A 16,241-nucleotide genomic window follows, 5' to 3' on the forward strand; every position below is an offset into this window, starting at 1 on the left:
TGCCTGGCAAATTCTAAGACACCAGGGACAGATTCACATAGAGCGCTTGCTGAAGACAGATGCTGACGCTGTTTGGTTCAGATGTGCTTTATAGTCTCCTGGTCGAAGACGTCACGTGACGTCACATGACGTTCTGTCACGCCATTGGACTAGTTTCATATGTACTTCATGACGCAATCACGCAGAGGTGTTCCCAAAGCGTTTCGACGCAGCTCGAGTTCCCTTGAAAGGGAACAATTCTGATTATTATCAATGTTGAAAGCAGTTGTGCTGTCTAATATTTTTGGGGAAACCTTGATACATTTATAAATAAAAGTATAAAAGTATTAATGTCATCATTGCTGACCTCAATATGTATATTACACACTGAAATGGTATAAGAAAAAATCAGCAGTTGTTACATAAGCATGTTTGACTGCAGAATGTAGCAACTGACAGTGTATTTTGAGGGGTCATCACTCCAATCATGAACATTTGGTTATCTTCTTGTAATAATCACATCTTGTTCATGGACTCTTGCAGGACATTTTGAAGTCTTCACTGGACATTGTATGGACCTGCTCAGTATTTGTGTCATAGTGTTGTTGATGTTTTCTTGACCCTTTACCAGTTAAATGTCAGTCCTTTCATATTTCTCATCATACGTTGCTCTACTGACCTGTGCTTGGCTAAAGATGAGACTCATACAGCAGGGGCAGGAAGGGTGAGAAACGAGGGATTTAGATGAGATAAGATGATGAAAGTTAGCTAGTACAGATTGAATGAGATCAGGGACAGGGAGTAGAGAAAAAGCAGGATGAGACCCTCAGTAAAACCACAGGGTTCATCACTCATCAAAGCCAAGACGTGAAGGCTTGATGAAATCAGAACCCAGTTGAGGTGAGATAGGGTGGGCAGACCTCTGAGGAGATGGGTCGTTCTGGAACCAAACCACATGGAGAAAAAAAAACGACCAAGGCTGATCTTTGCTAAGGGGGGACTTCTGTAATTTATGCTAAAAATGTTTTCCACTGCAGAAGCTTCATTCCCAACGGCTGCCAGTTTCTCCACTGAATAAATGTGCTGCAAATTTGCTTCATTTCTAGCAGTTTAACTTTCTCTTTTTGCATTCTGCTTACTGCAGTTCTTGCATTTTTACAGAGACAATCTCTTTTGTTTCTTTGCTTTTCCTGCTGTTCTATGATTATCTCAGAAATTATGAAGGATTAGTGTGTGTGAGGGAATCCATTTTGTTTAGATCATTTTTGTTGGATTTTAGTGCATCTTCTATTCATTCTGTTAATCTGCCGTTACTGTTTGTTTGGAGAAGCATATTAGTACACAACTCCTACCCTTTCTGCAGTATGCCTGTATGAATATGTAAATGTTCTGTGCAAAAATACTATGATATAAGTCTTTATGATATAAATCTGTCAAAAGTTAAGTAAATGAATATTAAAATAAAGCACGGTTTGAAATTCAAACTACAGTATAAAAGTTTGGGGTCAGTAAAAATGTATGTTTTGTTCACCAATTCTGCATTAATTTGATAAAAAAAAAAATAAATTAAATAAAAACCACAGTAAACACATTAGTATTGTGATTTTTTTTTATTTAATTTAAAATAACTTCTATTTGAATATATTTGAAAATGTAATTTATTCCTGTGAATTTTCAGCATCATTACTCCAGTCTTCAGTGTCACATGATCCTTCAGAAATCATTCTAATATGATGATTTGGTGCTCAAGAAACATTTCGTATTATAGTCAGTGTTGAAAACAGTTTTGCTGCTTAATATTTTGTGGCAATCGGGTTTTTTTTTTTTTTTTTTTCAGGATTCTGAATAGAAAGTCATGTAAACAGCATTTATTTAAAATTGAAATATTGTGCAACATTATAAATATTAAAATAAATTTGGTAAATTTGAGATATTCTTGCTGAATTAATAAAAACTGATGGTAGTATTTATTTATTTATTTGCGATAATTTATTTCTCTCACTAAATTAAACATGCATAATGGGGTGATGTGACTGCAATGCAGAATACTGTGATTTGAAATGACTATGTTCTGAATGGATGCATTGTGCAACAGTTTTAAAAAGTTATATGCTACATTGTAGTCACACAAACTCATTACCTTGCATGTTTGCAACTGGCTTGCTATCTTCTCATACATACTGAAAATCCACATGCTACACACAGTATACTGTAGGAATTGTAAGAGTAGTATTTTAATAAGTTATTGCAAACATATTCTGTATCAATACATAATGCGTTCTGTTCCAGATACTGTTTTTAAATAATTAAATCAGAAGTCAGTGTGTAATGCACAGTATGCAGTAAGCATTCTGCTAGCGTTCCATTCCGAACAGTTTCTTTCTCATTTCCTTTGGCAGGAATAGTGGTAATTAATGGGGTCACATATTTCACAATTAGAGCTGGGATATGGTTCGAAAGTCTTTTTCCTGTCTCCAGGCACAGATTAATCGGCCTAATGCCTGCTGGAGGGGGGATTATGGGTAGTTTTAAATGTCTCAGGTGGACAAGAATTCTGATTTACAGCGCTCACATATTTAACATTGTGTGCTTGTATTTAGACTGCCATTTTAATGAAGCACCCATCCCAAAGGAGATGCTTCTTATTATCATATCTGCTAGAGGCCATATTTGTCTGCATGAAATGCACACTCACAGATTAGTACAGTCAAGTGTCCCAAGAGTTTTGCTTTTAGCCCAGAGGAAAACTCTCCTCAGTGGATGCTCTTTGATAGCTCAAGACTTAATGGAGATCTCCAAATGTTTTATTTATGCACCAGCTTTGTTTGGAGAATTTTTTTGAGAAATAAAAGTATACAGATGAGATCATTTGTTGACATACACAAAAAAGTATAGAGAGACAGGTAACACTTTACAATAAGGTTACATTTATTAACATTAGTTAACTAAAAAATCTTAAGAATTTATGGTAACACTTTAATTTAGGATCAAATTCTCACTACGAACTAGTTGCTTATTAGCATGCACATTACTATGAAATTGTCTGTTTATGCCTTATTCTGCATGATCATATTCTTCAACCATTAATCCTACCCAATACCTAAACTTAACTTTTTAAATTATTGAGGCAAAAGTCATAGTTAATCATGAAAATTGGACCCTAATCTAAAGTGTTACCGAGTTTATTAATCTTAGATAATGTTAATTTCAAAATGTACTAATACATTATTAAACTGACAATGAAATGTTGTATTTTTATTAACTAATGTTTATGTATAAATTCTGCAACAAATGTATTCTCATTGTTACTTAATGTTAGATCATGCATTAACTTAACATTAACTAATGGGAACTTTTGGTAAAGTGTTACCGGGATATAAAAGCAATATGGATAGCATAGTTCAGATCGTTTGGTTTATGGTGAATTTGCAACTTTTGCATTCAGTCGAGGCTGAAAAAATAGAAATAAGAACTTATTTAGCCAACTTTGATTTCATAGTCAACTATTTCTGTCTCCGTTTTTTCTAGAGTAAAGTGAACCCTCTGAATGTGACTCCTCCCATTCGAGCCATAGACCAGGACAGAAACATCCAGCCGCCCTCGGACAGACCCGGAATCCTGTACTTCATACTGGTTGGTAGGTACTTCGCTGCAGATATTTTGCAAGTGTTGAAAAATAGACACACAAGTCATTCTATAATTTAATTACATTTCATTTCCATTGATGAGAATGAATTATTTGCCATAGACTAGTTTTTTATCATAATTTAACATTAAATGTGTCAGAGGAGACTGAGTTGTAACTCTTTAGAATACTGCTCCATCTTTAATGAATAACAGGAACGAATGAGTGACGAAATATATTAACATTCTAGTAACTGCTATTAAAGGGGTCATATAATGCCATTTTTGTACAAGCTAATATGATTCTTTAGGGTCTAAATTAAAAGTTTGTAATATACTTTAATTAAAAATTCTCATTAGTATTGTAAGAAAACACTAATTTTACCTGGTCAAAAACAGCTCTGTTTTCAGCACGCCGTTTGAGTGCATGTGTCTTTAAATGATAATGAGCTTTGCTGACCCCGCCCCTCTGTTCTGTGCGGACACCGTATTAGACATTCTCTGACCGTATCTAACACAATAACCACGTGTTATTCGTTATAAACGTGGGATTATGAATTATATTGAGAACGTCGTACATAGAAAACATGCCGTAATGTACCCTGAGTGTAAACCTTAGATGCATTCATCATGAAGCCTGCAGCAAGGTTTGCAAATTTCGCAAAGATTAATATAAATACTAATATAAAGGTTAATAAAATATTACACTCACATCTTCTGGAGGTTCAGCAGGAACACGTTGGTACCGATCCGTTTTTTCTCGTTTGTAAAGCTGTCTGGTGTGAAATGATTCGCAAACATGAAAGCACGATCGTGGGGAATCCCCGTGAGGGAATCCCCGCGTCAATCCTTTGGGCATATCTTCAAAAACAAAACTCAGCCACTGCTTCTTCAACGGCTCGGATTTAGGAACATCCAAATGACTGCTGTGTTCCTTATTACATCTAAGAACAGAACACCACAATCGCTTAGACGCCATTCTACTCCAGCATATCAACAATGGCGGACTACTATGACGACGGCTGTCACAGCTCGCTCAGGGCGGGTCTTGTGTTGAAACACGGCTGTCAATCACAATAGCGGGAGGGGCGTACGATCTTATGACGTCACAATATCGAACGGCTTGATTTCAGAGATGGTCAAACATATAAGGAGATTAAAACAAAACCACTGGATGGATTTTTATCATGATAGGATGGTTGTGTACAGGCACTGCCAACAGACATTTCAGTGCAATCAACTTGTAAAAGTGCATGTACCATTATATGACCCCTTTAAAGCCACACTAGGTAGGAATTCCGTTTTGGTCAAACAACGACCTCTAGAGTCGCTGTGGACTACTTGTATTTTAACGTTACTGTCGTAAATACCACTCACGCAGAGCAGTCTCTTCACTCACGGCCTGATCCCCTCCCCCCTGTATACCGGTCCCTGTTCAGTCGGATGGAAGCTGTAACGAGTGGAAATAAGGTGTGGCCCCTTTAAGAGCTGCGCGCGCCCTGTTTAACTTTCGGCAGTCTGTATTGTATGTGCGCCTCGAACATTCCGTAAGCGGATTGTTTCTGTTTGATGCTCATTCGTGTCCTATTTTTGTCTATCAAGTAATGCTGTGGACGGTAAAACGTGTGACAGACAGTTACACGAGTTCGATTGGGTAATAACAGAGACAATTTATATAAAAGGACTTTGGTAATAAACACAACGCGTTTCAAATCGTCAGACATCGAACATCGAGCTAGCCTCCGAGGATGTCTAAGTTACTAATCCATCAACAAGAACGCCAGGTGCTTTTTAGCTCACACCAACGAGTGAAAGCTTGTCCAAGTGATATACAATATAAGCAATATACTTACAAGTCCAACAGCATGTGAGGACGTGTTGGGGGAAGTGAGGTAGCCTATGCCGTAAAGCAGTCGAATTTTGTAGTTCTTTTTGTGCGCGGGTGTTACTACCCGATACCTCATTGTCACAGTGTGTCCAGTCAACTGTTACTTGCATCAGCTATATTTTACATTTTAAATAACTATATTGCTGCTTCCGATATTTTTTCAGGGTATAGTTTACAGAATGGAGTTTTACATCTCTTAAAATTATTAAAATGATCTTTAAGGTAGATATCGGATTTAAAAAATAAAATAAAAATCTTGTCCTTAGCGACCATGCTGAGAATCTTACACAGATATCTGCAAAAAAAAAAATACAATTCTCAGAGGTCTTTTAAAATGATCTCTGTACATATGGCAGAATAGATACCAAACACTGAATATTTGAGTCACTTAAAATGTAAACCTTAATCAGTTTATGTAGTGACATGCAGTTTGTCTGTAACATAGTTGACAAACTCACCAGGGAAAACACCTTTTTTAATTGCAATATCAAAAATGGTGCTCAGAGATTAAGCTTGGCAACTAGCAGATAAGTTGTACTGATTCAACTGAAACCAATTGTTGTGTTATTGAGAAAGCATTATGTTTTTACACTTTTTCGCTGATGTGAAATGTACTCTAATTAGAATGACATACTGTATATACACAACTGCACTCTAACTTATGTTTCCATACATTTGAAATAGAATTCATGCATTTTGTAATAGAAACTCAGTTATTTAATACATGTTTAAAGGGTTTAAATGTTACATGTTTTCCCCTCAGAATTAAACATCTGTTGTTGTTGCTGTATTTATAAAGACTCCAGACTAAAGAAATTGGGATGGGACATAAAATTCCCTTTTATTATGTATTCAATGGCTTAGTAGTAGATAACCCCCCTGATAATAACACAAGTTTTGTGTCTCTCTCTACTGCGTTTCAGGTCAACCTTCTGCATACACAGAATTCTTCTCCCTCAACAGGAGCACAGCTGAGCTGCGTCTGCTGAAGCCTGTGAACAGAGAGCTTTACCAGCGTTTCTCTCTCGTCATTAAGGTCATTATATCATCATGTTATCGGCTCTAGATGACTGTGAAGATAAGAGGGGTTCATTGAACGCCCTGCTCGCTGTTTCCAGAGGCTCTTATATTTGAGCACCAATAAGAGTGTCATCATTTTGACAATATTATTGGCTGTATGTTTTACAACTGGAATAACACCAGGTATTAACTGCAGTATATTTCTGGAAATATCTTTATATTACAGCAATATCATCATTTGAACACACTTTCTATATATACACACTATCACTATTGTTCTCTTCAAAAACCTACAGTATGTAGGCAGCAGCAAAATAGACTATATAGTTATAAAAAGGTACGCAGCATCATTATTTTAAGATTATCACTCTATAAAGCAGCATCATATATATATATACTTTTAATGGAGATTGCAGTCCCAAGTAAAAAATTGTATACATCATTCAAAACCAAAAAAAAATTATAAACCATAACCATTTAAAAGTTTGTTTACCTCTCAAAACAATTATTTGAAGGAAAATAAATGTTATTTTATTCAGCAAGGATTCACTAAACTGTTAAAAAGTGAAATTTATAATGTTACAAAGGATTTACTGTATATTTAGAATTGATGCTGTTCTTTCTGTTAACTTTTTATTCATCAAAGGATTGATGATAAGGAAAGGATAATCCAGGGCTAGCTGCGCATTAAATTATTTTAATGCATAACATGGAGGCCAAGAAACACCCGAGCATTCAAATCGTTTAATGTACAGCTAGTCGTTGATTATCCCGCTTATACCGTGATCATTTTCCAGCATTGACATGTTAAAGCTCTTACTGATGTTTGCAGCACAATATTTGACTAGAAGTGTAAAAATTACGGTTATTTTTTGTCAGTTATGGCGTGTAAGATCTACTGTAGCATTCTGCACGCTTTAAATGGGTCATGAACTGCACTGTTTTACTGTTTCACAAGGGGTGCACTTATAATTTTAGTATGATTTTTACTTCAAAAATGTTTGATTTTGCCTGATTTTAGACCTCTGATTTGAATGCTCTGTTTGAAGGGGCGTGTCTTTTGTGTCTTCAGTGTAAACGCCCACTGCTGTGATTGGCTAACATCTTTGCATATGAAATAAGTACATCAAGTGGAATTCTCTCGAAATCTTTTAGCATGTTTTTACTATTACTGCTCTTAGTGTTAACTACTCGTGAAAAGTTATAATTATAACAATGCAATTATATCTATGGCATTATATTAAGATCGTGGCATGAAAGGTTGCAGTAATGAGCATGGCCGATCATAGACATGTATGCAGCGATCGTCAACTCGATTTCTGCACACTAACGAATGCTTTCATTATATAGTAGTATATAGTTTATACCTGTAGTATTTTTTTTTTTTATCAAATAAAATGAGCCTTAGTGAGCATAAGAGACTTCTTAACAACCCCAAACATTTGTATTGTAGTGTAGTTCCATCTAATAAAAAAGTGCTATTTTTATATATTTTTTATGCTTCTTAGAGTATCACATCATTAACTTAGCACTTTTGTTATCAATCAATCTGTCGGGTCTGCGATGAACACTATTTGAATGCCACACAGAGTTTCTGCCTATAGAGCGTTCCAAATCATTTACTTTAGATTCCATTTCAGTTTGGATGCTGCCTTTGTAGGTGGTAGACAGCGAGGAAGCTCTCTTGCTTTTGGAATAGAGCTTTGTATATTTAATTACATTAAACATGCTGTATCTTCTAATTGAATTGAGCTGAGAGAGAGAGAGAGAGAGAGAGAGAGAGAGAGAGAGAGAGAGAGAGAGAGAGAGAGAGAGAGAGAGAGAGAGAGAGCAATGAGAGAAATTGAAATGAGGAAGCAAATGCTAGTGTGAAATTATTCTGCTCTGTCATAGATTTGGGTGGAACAACAGTGTAACAGCAGGGGTAATTTAAATGTTTCCTCTGTGAAACGATGCATGACTGTGTTTGCTGTTATGATTTCTTCGTTTCATAATAACAAAGAACGATATGCTATTCTCAGTTCGCTTCAAGCTTACTGAAATTCGAGACCAAATAACAAACAAAATATTGCCGCTGTCAACATTGTCAGATGTGTGTATGTGTGTGTATTTTAAGTGTGTGAAGTGTCTATTGAGTTACAGAACTGCAGTCTTTCATGGCTTCTTAATGAAAGCAGTAATGGATGGGGCTCATAACTGAAATGAAAATATTCCGGGAGCTGTATCCACACACTCCTTGTCAATAAACAAAGACCAATTTTGAGCCTTTTTGGGTTCATGAATTTTGGACCGTATTTTAACTGCTGGACTTCAATTAGAAATGAGTGAAGATGAATTAAAAGCCTTTGATGAATTAGATTTTATTTTATATATATACAGTGTTTCCCACAGAATTAGATTCTATTTGCGGTGGTGTGGTGTTTGGGGACCGGGGACCTGGGACCGGGGGGTTGGTTAAGTTAAATATATATACGTATATATATATATATATATATATATATATATATATATATATATATATATATATATATAAACATTATAATATAATTATATAATGTTTATGTATATATATATAATATATTTTTATTGACAAGTACACATTCCCATTGCCAACACTTAGTGTCAGATATAAAGACTTTGCCATTGCTACATTTCTATGCTATGACTGCTCCACAGACTTTTTGTTGCAAATTTTGCTCCCACACAAACCTGGAACTGGACACACACACACAAACTCACAAACTTACTGACACACTCAAACACAGGCTCACACACACTCACACATTCAAAAAGACTCACACACACAGATCCAAACACAGACACACACTCACACACACTCAGACCCAAACACAGACTCAGACACACACAGGCTCACACACACACACCAAACTGGACCTGAAGGTGGACACACACAGACTCAGACACACACACACACGCACACCTGGAGATTGAGGTGGACAAAAACCAACACACACCAACCTGAACCTGGAGATAATAATAATATAATGTCTAGTCTGGTGGCTGTGATATGAACCTACCAACGTCCGTTGCAATGATTTTTGGAATGACTGATCGCGAGAGGAACAAATTACGTTTTAGTCGCATAACATCGGTTAATGGAAACGCCGTCATTTCGCAATAGTTGTAACGTTAATTGATATTTAGAAAAAAAAAACGCAAAAGTTTTGCGCGAATCTGTAATGAAACGCGACCACGCTGCAAAAGTTTTGCGCGAATCTGTAATGAAACGCGACCGCGCTTAACATCTAGACAACTTCTCAGAGTTATGTTGAGCAACAGTGTTCATTATACTAACCATTCAACTCCGGATTGATTCTGGAATCTTCACTGGGGGAATAAGGATTAAGCACCGGCAACAATCCGCCCTCTACATGCTCATGTTTTGATTCAGATCGTGCGGTAAGAGAAGGAGGGGCAAGCAGCGCGAATAAAATACAATTTTACCCATATTAAATAGTTAAAAAATCTGAATCAATCCGTGGCGGTCAGCGTTGATATGAATTAATGAATGTATGGGAAACCCTGATATATATATATATATATATATAAATAACTTTTTTTATTTGGTAGGCTGCACACTTTACAACCATGTCTCTAGCTTAACAACAGTAGCCATACTGTAAAAAAAGCTTTATAAAATATAAAAAGCATTTTTTATATTGCAAATATATATTTTATGTACATCTATATTTACCATGATTTCTTTTTTCATGGACATTGTAATAATGTTTCTTTTTCCCTTTCTACCAAAGGTTTTTTTTTTAAGCTTGGTAATGTCGGTTTATTTGAGCATGGTATGTGTGCACCATGGTAATCTTTAAAGCTCCCATTGCATGAACATTTTTTTAACCTTAATATGAGTTCCCCTAACCTGCCTATGGTCCCCCAGTGGCTAGACGTTTTGATGGGTGTAAACCAAGCCCTGGGTATTTTTGAGAAAATGAAAGCTCAGACGGGCGAATCTAGAATCTTCCCTTTATGTCGTCATAAGGGGAAAGGTCACCTCCCCTTTCTCTTCTTTGCCCGCAAAGAGAATTAGGCCCGTCCAGGAGAAAATGAGCTGCGCGAGCACAATATTGTTTTTTCCTCGAGAGACATCATGGCTTGCAAACGAGCGAAGCATGGCAGTTGCTCAGTGTTTGGATGTACAAATGAACACAAAAGTGTTGTTTTAGTTCCTTCATCCGAGCCTCTGAAGAACCAGTGGGTTATGTGAATTTCTGATGTGTAATTGTTCCAGAGGTGTCAAGTAACGAAGTACAAATACTTCGTTACCTTACTTAAGTAGAAATTTGGGGTATCTATACTTTACTGGAGAAATTATTTTTCAGATGACTTTTTACTTCTACTCCTTACATTTTGACGCAATTATCTGTACTTTCTACTCCTTACATTTTAAAAATAGCCTCGTTACTCCTATTTAATTTCGGCTTGTCGTCGTAAAAAAATAATAATAAATTGGCCAATTACACAAATGGTTTAGACCTGACTCCCGCCTCCTGAATACACATAGCTAAACTGATTGGCGTTGTGGTGTCTGTAGTCACATTTGTTTGTGCGCAGCGCGAAAAGTCTTCCGAAGGAAACCTAGATGCGGTAAGCGAGGGAGAAATCGGGGCAAATCGCGTCAGGTAAGCGAGGGAGAAATCGAGGCAAATCGCGTCAGGTAAGCGAGGGAGAAATCGAGGCAAATCGCGTCAGGTAAGCGAGGGATAAATGGGGGCAAATTGCGTCAAATATTGAGAGAGAGAGAGAGAGAGAGAGAGAGAGAGAGAGAGAGAGAGATTTTTTCCTTACATTACTTTTACTTTTATACTTTAAGTAGTTTTGAAATAATTATTTTTTATACTTTTACTTGAGTAAAAAGCGTGAGTTGATACTTCAACTTCTACAGAAGTCTTTTTAAACCCTAGTATCTATACTTCTACCTGAGTAATGAATGTGAATACTTTTGACACCTCTGAATTGTTCAAGTTCAGACAGATAATCTTTCTCTCAAGTCGTACTGTTTACTGTTTATGCATCAGTAAATCAAGCCAGTGACTAAACGATCAACTTCACGTCGTTTCTCTTGGTAGGATGAAAATAATCTTACTTAAACTGTGATTAATATACAGAAAGCGATCAAAGAACAATCCCTTTCCAATCGCCCAAGCTGTCAATCACACAGCGCGAGTTTATCTGGACACTTGCCAAAACTCGTTATGAAATCAATGACGCTGTTACACACTGTACTTACCTCATGTTTGCATTGGTGAAATCATTAGTGAGAGTGCAGAAACTGCGTTGCAAAGATAAGATCTTCATTCACGCGATCAACAGGCTGTCATCTGCTCAATGCTCATCACTGCAACCTTTCATGTGATGGGAATAGATCTAAATACTTAAACTTCTCACGATTCTTTAATCCCGATAACTGTAATAGTAAAAACGTATAATAGCTGTAATAGTAAAAGTTTTTGAGAGAGTTCCACATGTAATGCTAAATATTTCATATGCAAGCATGTCAGCCAATCACAGCAGTGGGCGTTTACACTGAAGTCTCAGAGCAGACACGCCCCTTCAAACAGAGTGTTCAAATCAGAGGCTAAAATCAGGCTAGGAAAAATGCATTTTATTTCTAAATTATAACAACTTTTGATCTAAAAAACATACTAACATTATAAGGGCACCCCAGGAAACATTCTAAAAGAATAAAATAATCCATGAAATGGGACCTTTAAACTATAGCCGTCATCATTGCACCTTAATGTTTATACGAATAAGCATATAACAACCTTAAGCTTTTCTTTTTAGATAATTTCACCATGACAGTTTAGTTTGCTTGTTTGTGAACAGGCCGAGCAGGATAACGGTCACCCTCTTCCTGCCTATGCTGAACTGCTGATTGAAATTCTGGACGAGAACAATCAGGCACCATATTTTCAGCAGCCCTCGTACCAGGGCTTCATCAGTGAGTCAGCCTCGGTTGGCACCACCATCTCAGGGAGTTCCAACCTCACGGCTCCGCTGGGCATCATAGCACTGGACAATGACATTGAAGAGGTAAGATGTTCTTATGAAAAGAGCCAAGGCATTTTCATAATGAATGCTGCTTCAGTGTCTTGGGAATGAACAGATACATAAAATCACAGATGGTTTCAGTCTCTCCATATGTTTTATATTGTAGCTTCTGTCAGGAGCCACACCAGTAGGTACCAGAGTGATGTGATGTGTTCCCTTTTTCCTTTTCTTTTCTTTTCTTTCATTCTCTTTTTTTTCTTTCTTTTTTTCTGTTAAGATGTGTGGAATATTTATATATAAAGATTTATATATATATATATATTTTTTTAGGGCTGTCAAGCAAGTAACATTTTTTAATCTAATTAATTACATGATTTAGTGATTAATTCTAATCTAATTAATCACAAATTAATAAAATTTGGCTGAGAAATTAGCCCCAAATGATCATTTAAAATTATGATTGTGTTAAATGAAGTAGTATAAAAAAAAACAGTATTTTATTTGATTCAACAAATAATTTATTACACAGAACTGCCATTTTTTATTATTATTTTTTTTCAGAAGCTGCATTGAGATATATGTATAGACCATTTATTGCAGCTCAGAGGTTGCATGAATGCTTGGATATATAATGTCATGAGATTAATGGGTTTGAAATGGGTATTAAAGACCCAAAAAATAAAATGCCGTCATCATTTACTCACCCTCAACCATGTACGACATTATTTCTTCTGTGGAACATTAAAGCACAGGTGAAACTCGAAAAATTAGAATACCGTGCAAAAGATAGTGTATTTCAGTAATTCAAATTAAAAGGTGAAACTAATATAATTAGTGTATATAGCTATATACATATGCATGATTATACTTTTCAGAGGGCCGACATTTCTGTATTTAAAATCCTTTTTTTTTATTGATTTCAGGTAATCTTCTAACTTTCTGAGATTTTGAATTTGGGGTTTTCAGAAGCTGTAAGCCATAATCATTAAAATTATAACTTTTGCACGATATTCTAATTTTTGGAGTTTCACCTGTAGATGGTTTGAGAAATGGCGCCACATTTTTATTTTATTTTTTTTATTCAATGGAAATCAATGGTGACCAAAACAGCTTGCTTGCAACATTCTTATTTTATATTCCACAAAAGAAAGAAAGCCAAACAGGTTTGAAAGGGTGAGTAAATGATGATAGAATTAAAAATGTTGGTGAACTATCCTCTTAATGTTATTTTTATTAATATGGACCTAAATTGGAAGGCTGCATCCTAGTAAGGCTGCACATCTCGGCCTCCATGTCATAAAGCTCTATCGATGGCTGTCTCAATTTGAAGGGTCCTTGGAAGGCAGCCTTTGTTTCATGTTTTTCATTCTGGGCAGGGTGGGTGCGTAAAATGCGTTTAATTATATTTTAACACGTTATTTTTTTCCATTACTAATTAATTAAATTCTCAATAAATCGGCAGCCCTAATATATTATATATTAATAATGTATTTATAATGGCTTGAGAAATGCAATGTTTTTTCCCCTTTGTTGCTGTGTTTCCTATTGATAAAGGAAGTTGTGACATATTGAATAGTTTTTTTTTTTTTTTTTTTTTTTTAGCCAATAGGCTTTCATTTGTCACAGCTTTAGAGCCATTATTTACTACACTCTATTGCTAGTCAAAATAGGTGGTAATAGGACAGATGACCTCATTCCTAGACAGTATTTCCACAAAGATGAGTCATACACACACACACACACACACACACACACACACACACACACACACACATATATATATATATATATATATTTGGTTATTTAGCTTGTTTATGCAATATGAGGATTGCGTGACTGCATGAGGCTTGTTTGTCATGCTCATGTTAATGTGTAGTAATGCTGAATCACCTCTCATCTTTGTTTTGTGAAGACAAAAGATCCTCAGTTGAAGATCACCCTGAATGGCTACACCTCCATCTTCACCATCTCGCCCACTGGCATCACACGTTACCTCACCCTGTTGAAACCAGTGGACCGAGAGATACAGACGAATTACACTTTAACGGTAAGATACTGTACACACATTTACCAGTCTAAATGAAAACCTCTCATTGGCTTCTGTTTATTTTATATTTGACTGATTATAATTCCTACTAGACTAACCCGAACCAGTGAATCGCTCAAACATACTGCATTTCATCCCAAAATCTTAAGGAAAAAAGAAACACTGAATTTTTGTATAAAGAAAATAAAGCCCATCATACAATTAAGGACATTTTCTCTCTCGAATTCTCATCAATTCAAATTGTTCTCAACAGTGATTCTCACTTCTGTATATCTATATTAGAGTACATTCTTTTTTTCATTCTTTTTTTTTATTCATTTTTATGTATTTCTTATTTAAATCGACATAAAAATACATTAATGATAATATATATTTATAACATTTTTTATTTTATTTTTTTGGAATGAGAATTTTGGGGCAAATTTACTTTATTATTACGAAAACGTTGGTGCAATGGAACAAATCATAGTGGTCCTAAAATCGGCTTCATGAGTCCCTGTCACTCCTGTTGCTTTTCTCATTGAAAATGAATGACTGGTCACTTTAGTTCTGTCTCTTCAGTGTCCTCTTGAGATTATTTACTGCTCTTCTAAGACATAGTGTGCGTTACAATCTGCCCTGTGGTACTTCTCCGGCATGAGGAGCATCTAATTTAGTAACAACAGGGAATGTTCTTACTTTAAGATTAATATTTATGTCTTGAACATCAAGTCTCAGCATGACATCTCTTCGCTGTGATGAACAAAACAAGCCGATTGAAACGATGCTGTTTGTTCATGTGAAGTGTCTCTTCAGGACTCTGTCCATCGATCAAATCTATTGATCTGAGATTCGGGCTCAAGTGTCTTTGATCTTTCTAGAATCCCTGATCTCGAAGAAGCAGTTAAAAGACAGCTGGATCACACAAGGACAATTTGAGCTCAGTGTTTTGATCATTGTCTAATCTGAGAGGTGGGGTTTGTTTCATGGACAGCTTTGATTTGGGGGTGTCCCATTTGGGGCTCTTAAAAGGATGACATTAGGAGTAGGCAAGATGACTAAAGTCTCAGTTTTGTAGTCTCAATTTCTCAGTCTTTAATTTTGTAATAATTTTATATCAGGCCATCCATCCATCCACCCATCCATCCATCCATCCATCCATCCATCCATCCATCCATCCATCCATCCATCCATCCATCCATCCATCCATCCATCCATCCATCCATCCATCCATCCATCCATCCATCCATCCATCCATCCATCCATCCATCCATCCATCCATCCATCCGACCTGTTACATGAAAATAACTAAACAGTTTCAGAGTCGGTTTACAGTCGACAAAACCAAACAAATCAAACCTGGTTTTGATCAGATTCACCAGGTTCACAGCGCTCAAACGTTCTGCTTCAACACAGGCTTCGATCCAGAGTTTATGATTAACTCTAGAGTGTTTGCGTCTGAAAGATTGTCTTCTGCAGCGAACTGCCAATGGGAAAACCATTTGTGTGCTGGTCTGAAAACGAGGTGTGTTGAGCCGCATTGTTGGCGCGTTGCTATTTTGAGGCAAGCGCCATTGACCAACAAAAACCTGGTCTAAAGTCAATGGCGCAGTTTTTTATTTTTGTTATTTAAAGGGCGCATTAGTAATGAGCCTATATGCAGGTGACCAACGCGCATAC

At 36.3% G+C, this 16,241-nt stretch overlaps 1 protein-coding gene across 1 annotated transcript in view; it reads left to right on the forward strand.

Annotated features, from left to right (window-relative positions):
• Positions 1 to 16,241, forward strand: part of pcdh15a (protocadherin-related 15a) — a gene marked incomplete at both ends in the record, with an annotated part of 242,137 nt that overhangs the window by 83,574 nt on the left and 142,322 nt on the right. Inside the window, 4 exons of the mRNA XM_081351594.1 lie at positions 3,508 to 3,616; positions 6,415 to 6,527; positions 12,371 to 12,577; positions 14,448 to 14,582. Of these exons, the coding sequence (XP_081207720.1) occupies positions 3,508 to 3,616; positions 6,415 to 6,527; positions 12,371 to 12,577; positions 14,448 to 14,582 (564 nt within the window). The remainder of the gene's footprint in view (positions 1 to 3,507; positions 3,617 to 6,414; positions 6,528 to 12,370; positions 12,578 to 14,447; positions 14,583 to 16,241) is intronic.

The sequence above is a fragment of the Scardinius erythrophthalmus genome (assembly GCF_964197995.2).
Source record: "Scardinius erythrophthalmus genome assembly, chromosome: 21".
Taxonomy (NCBI): domain Eukaryota; kingdom Metazoa; phylum Chordata; class Actinopteri; order Cypriniformes; family Leuciscidae; genus Scardinius; species Scardinius erythrophthalmus.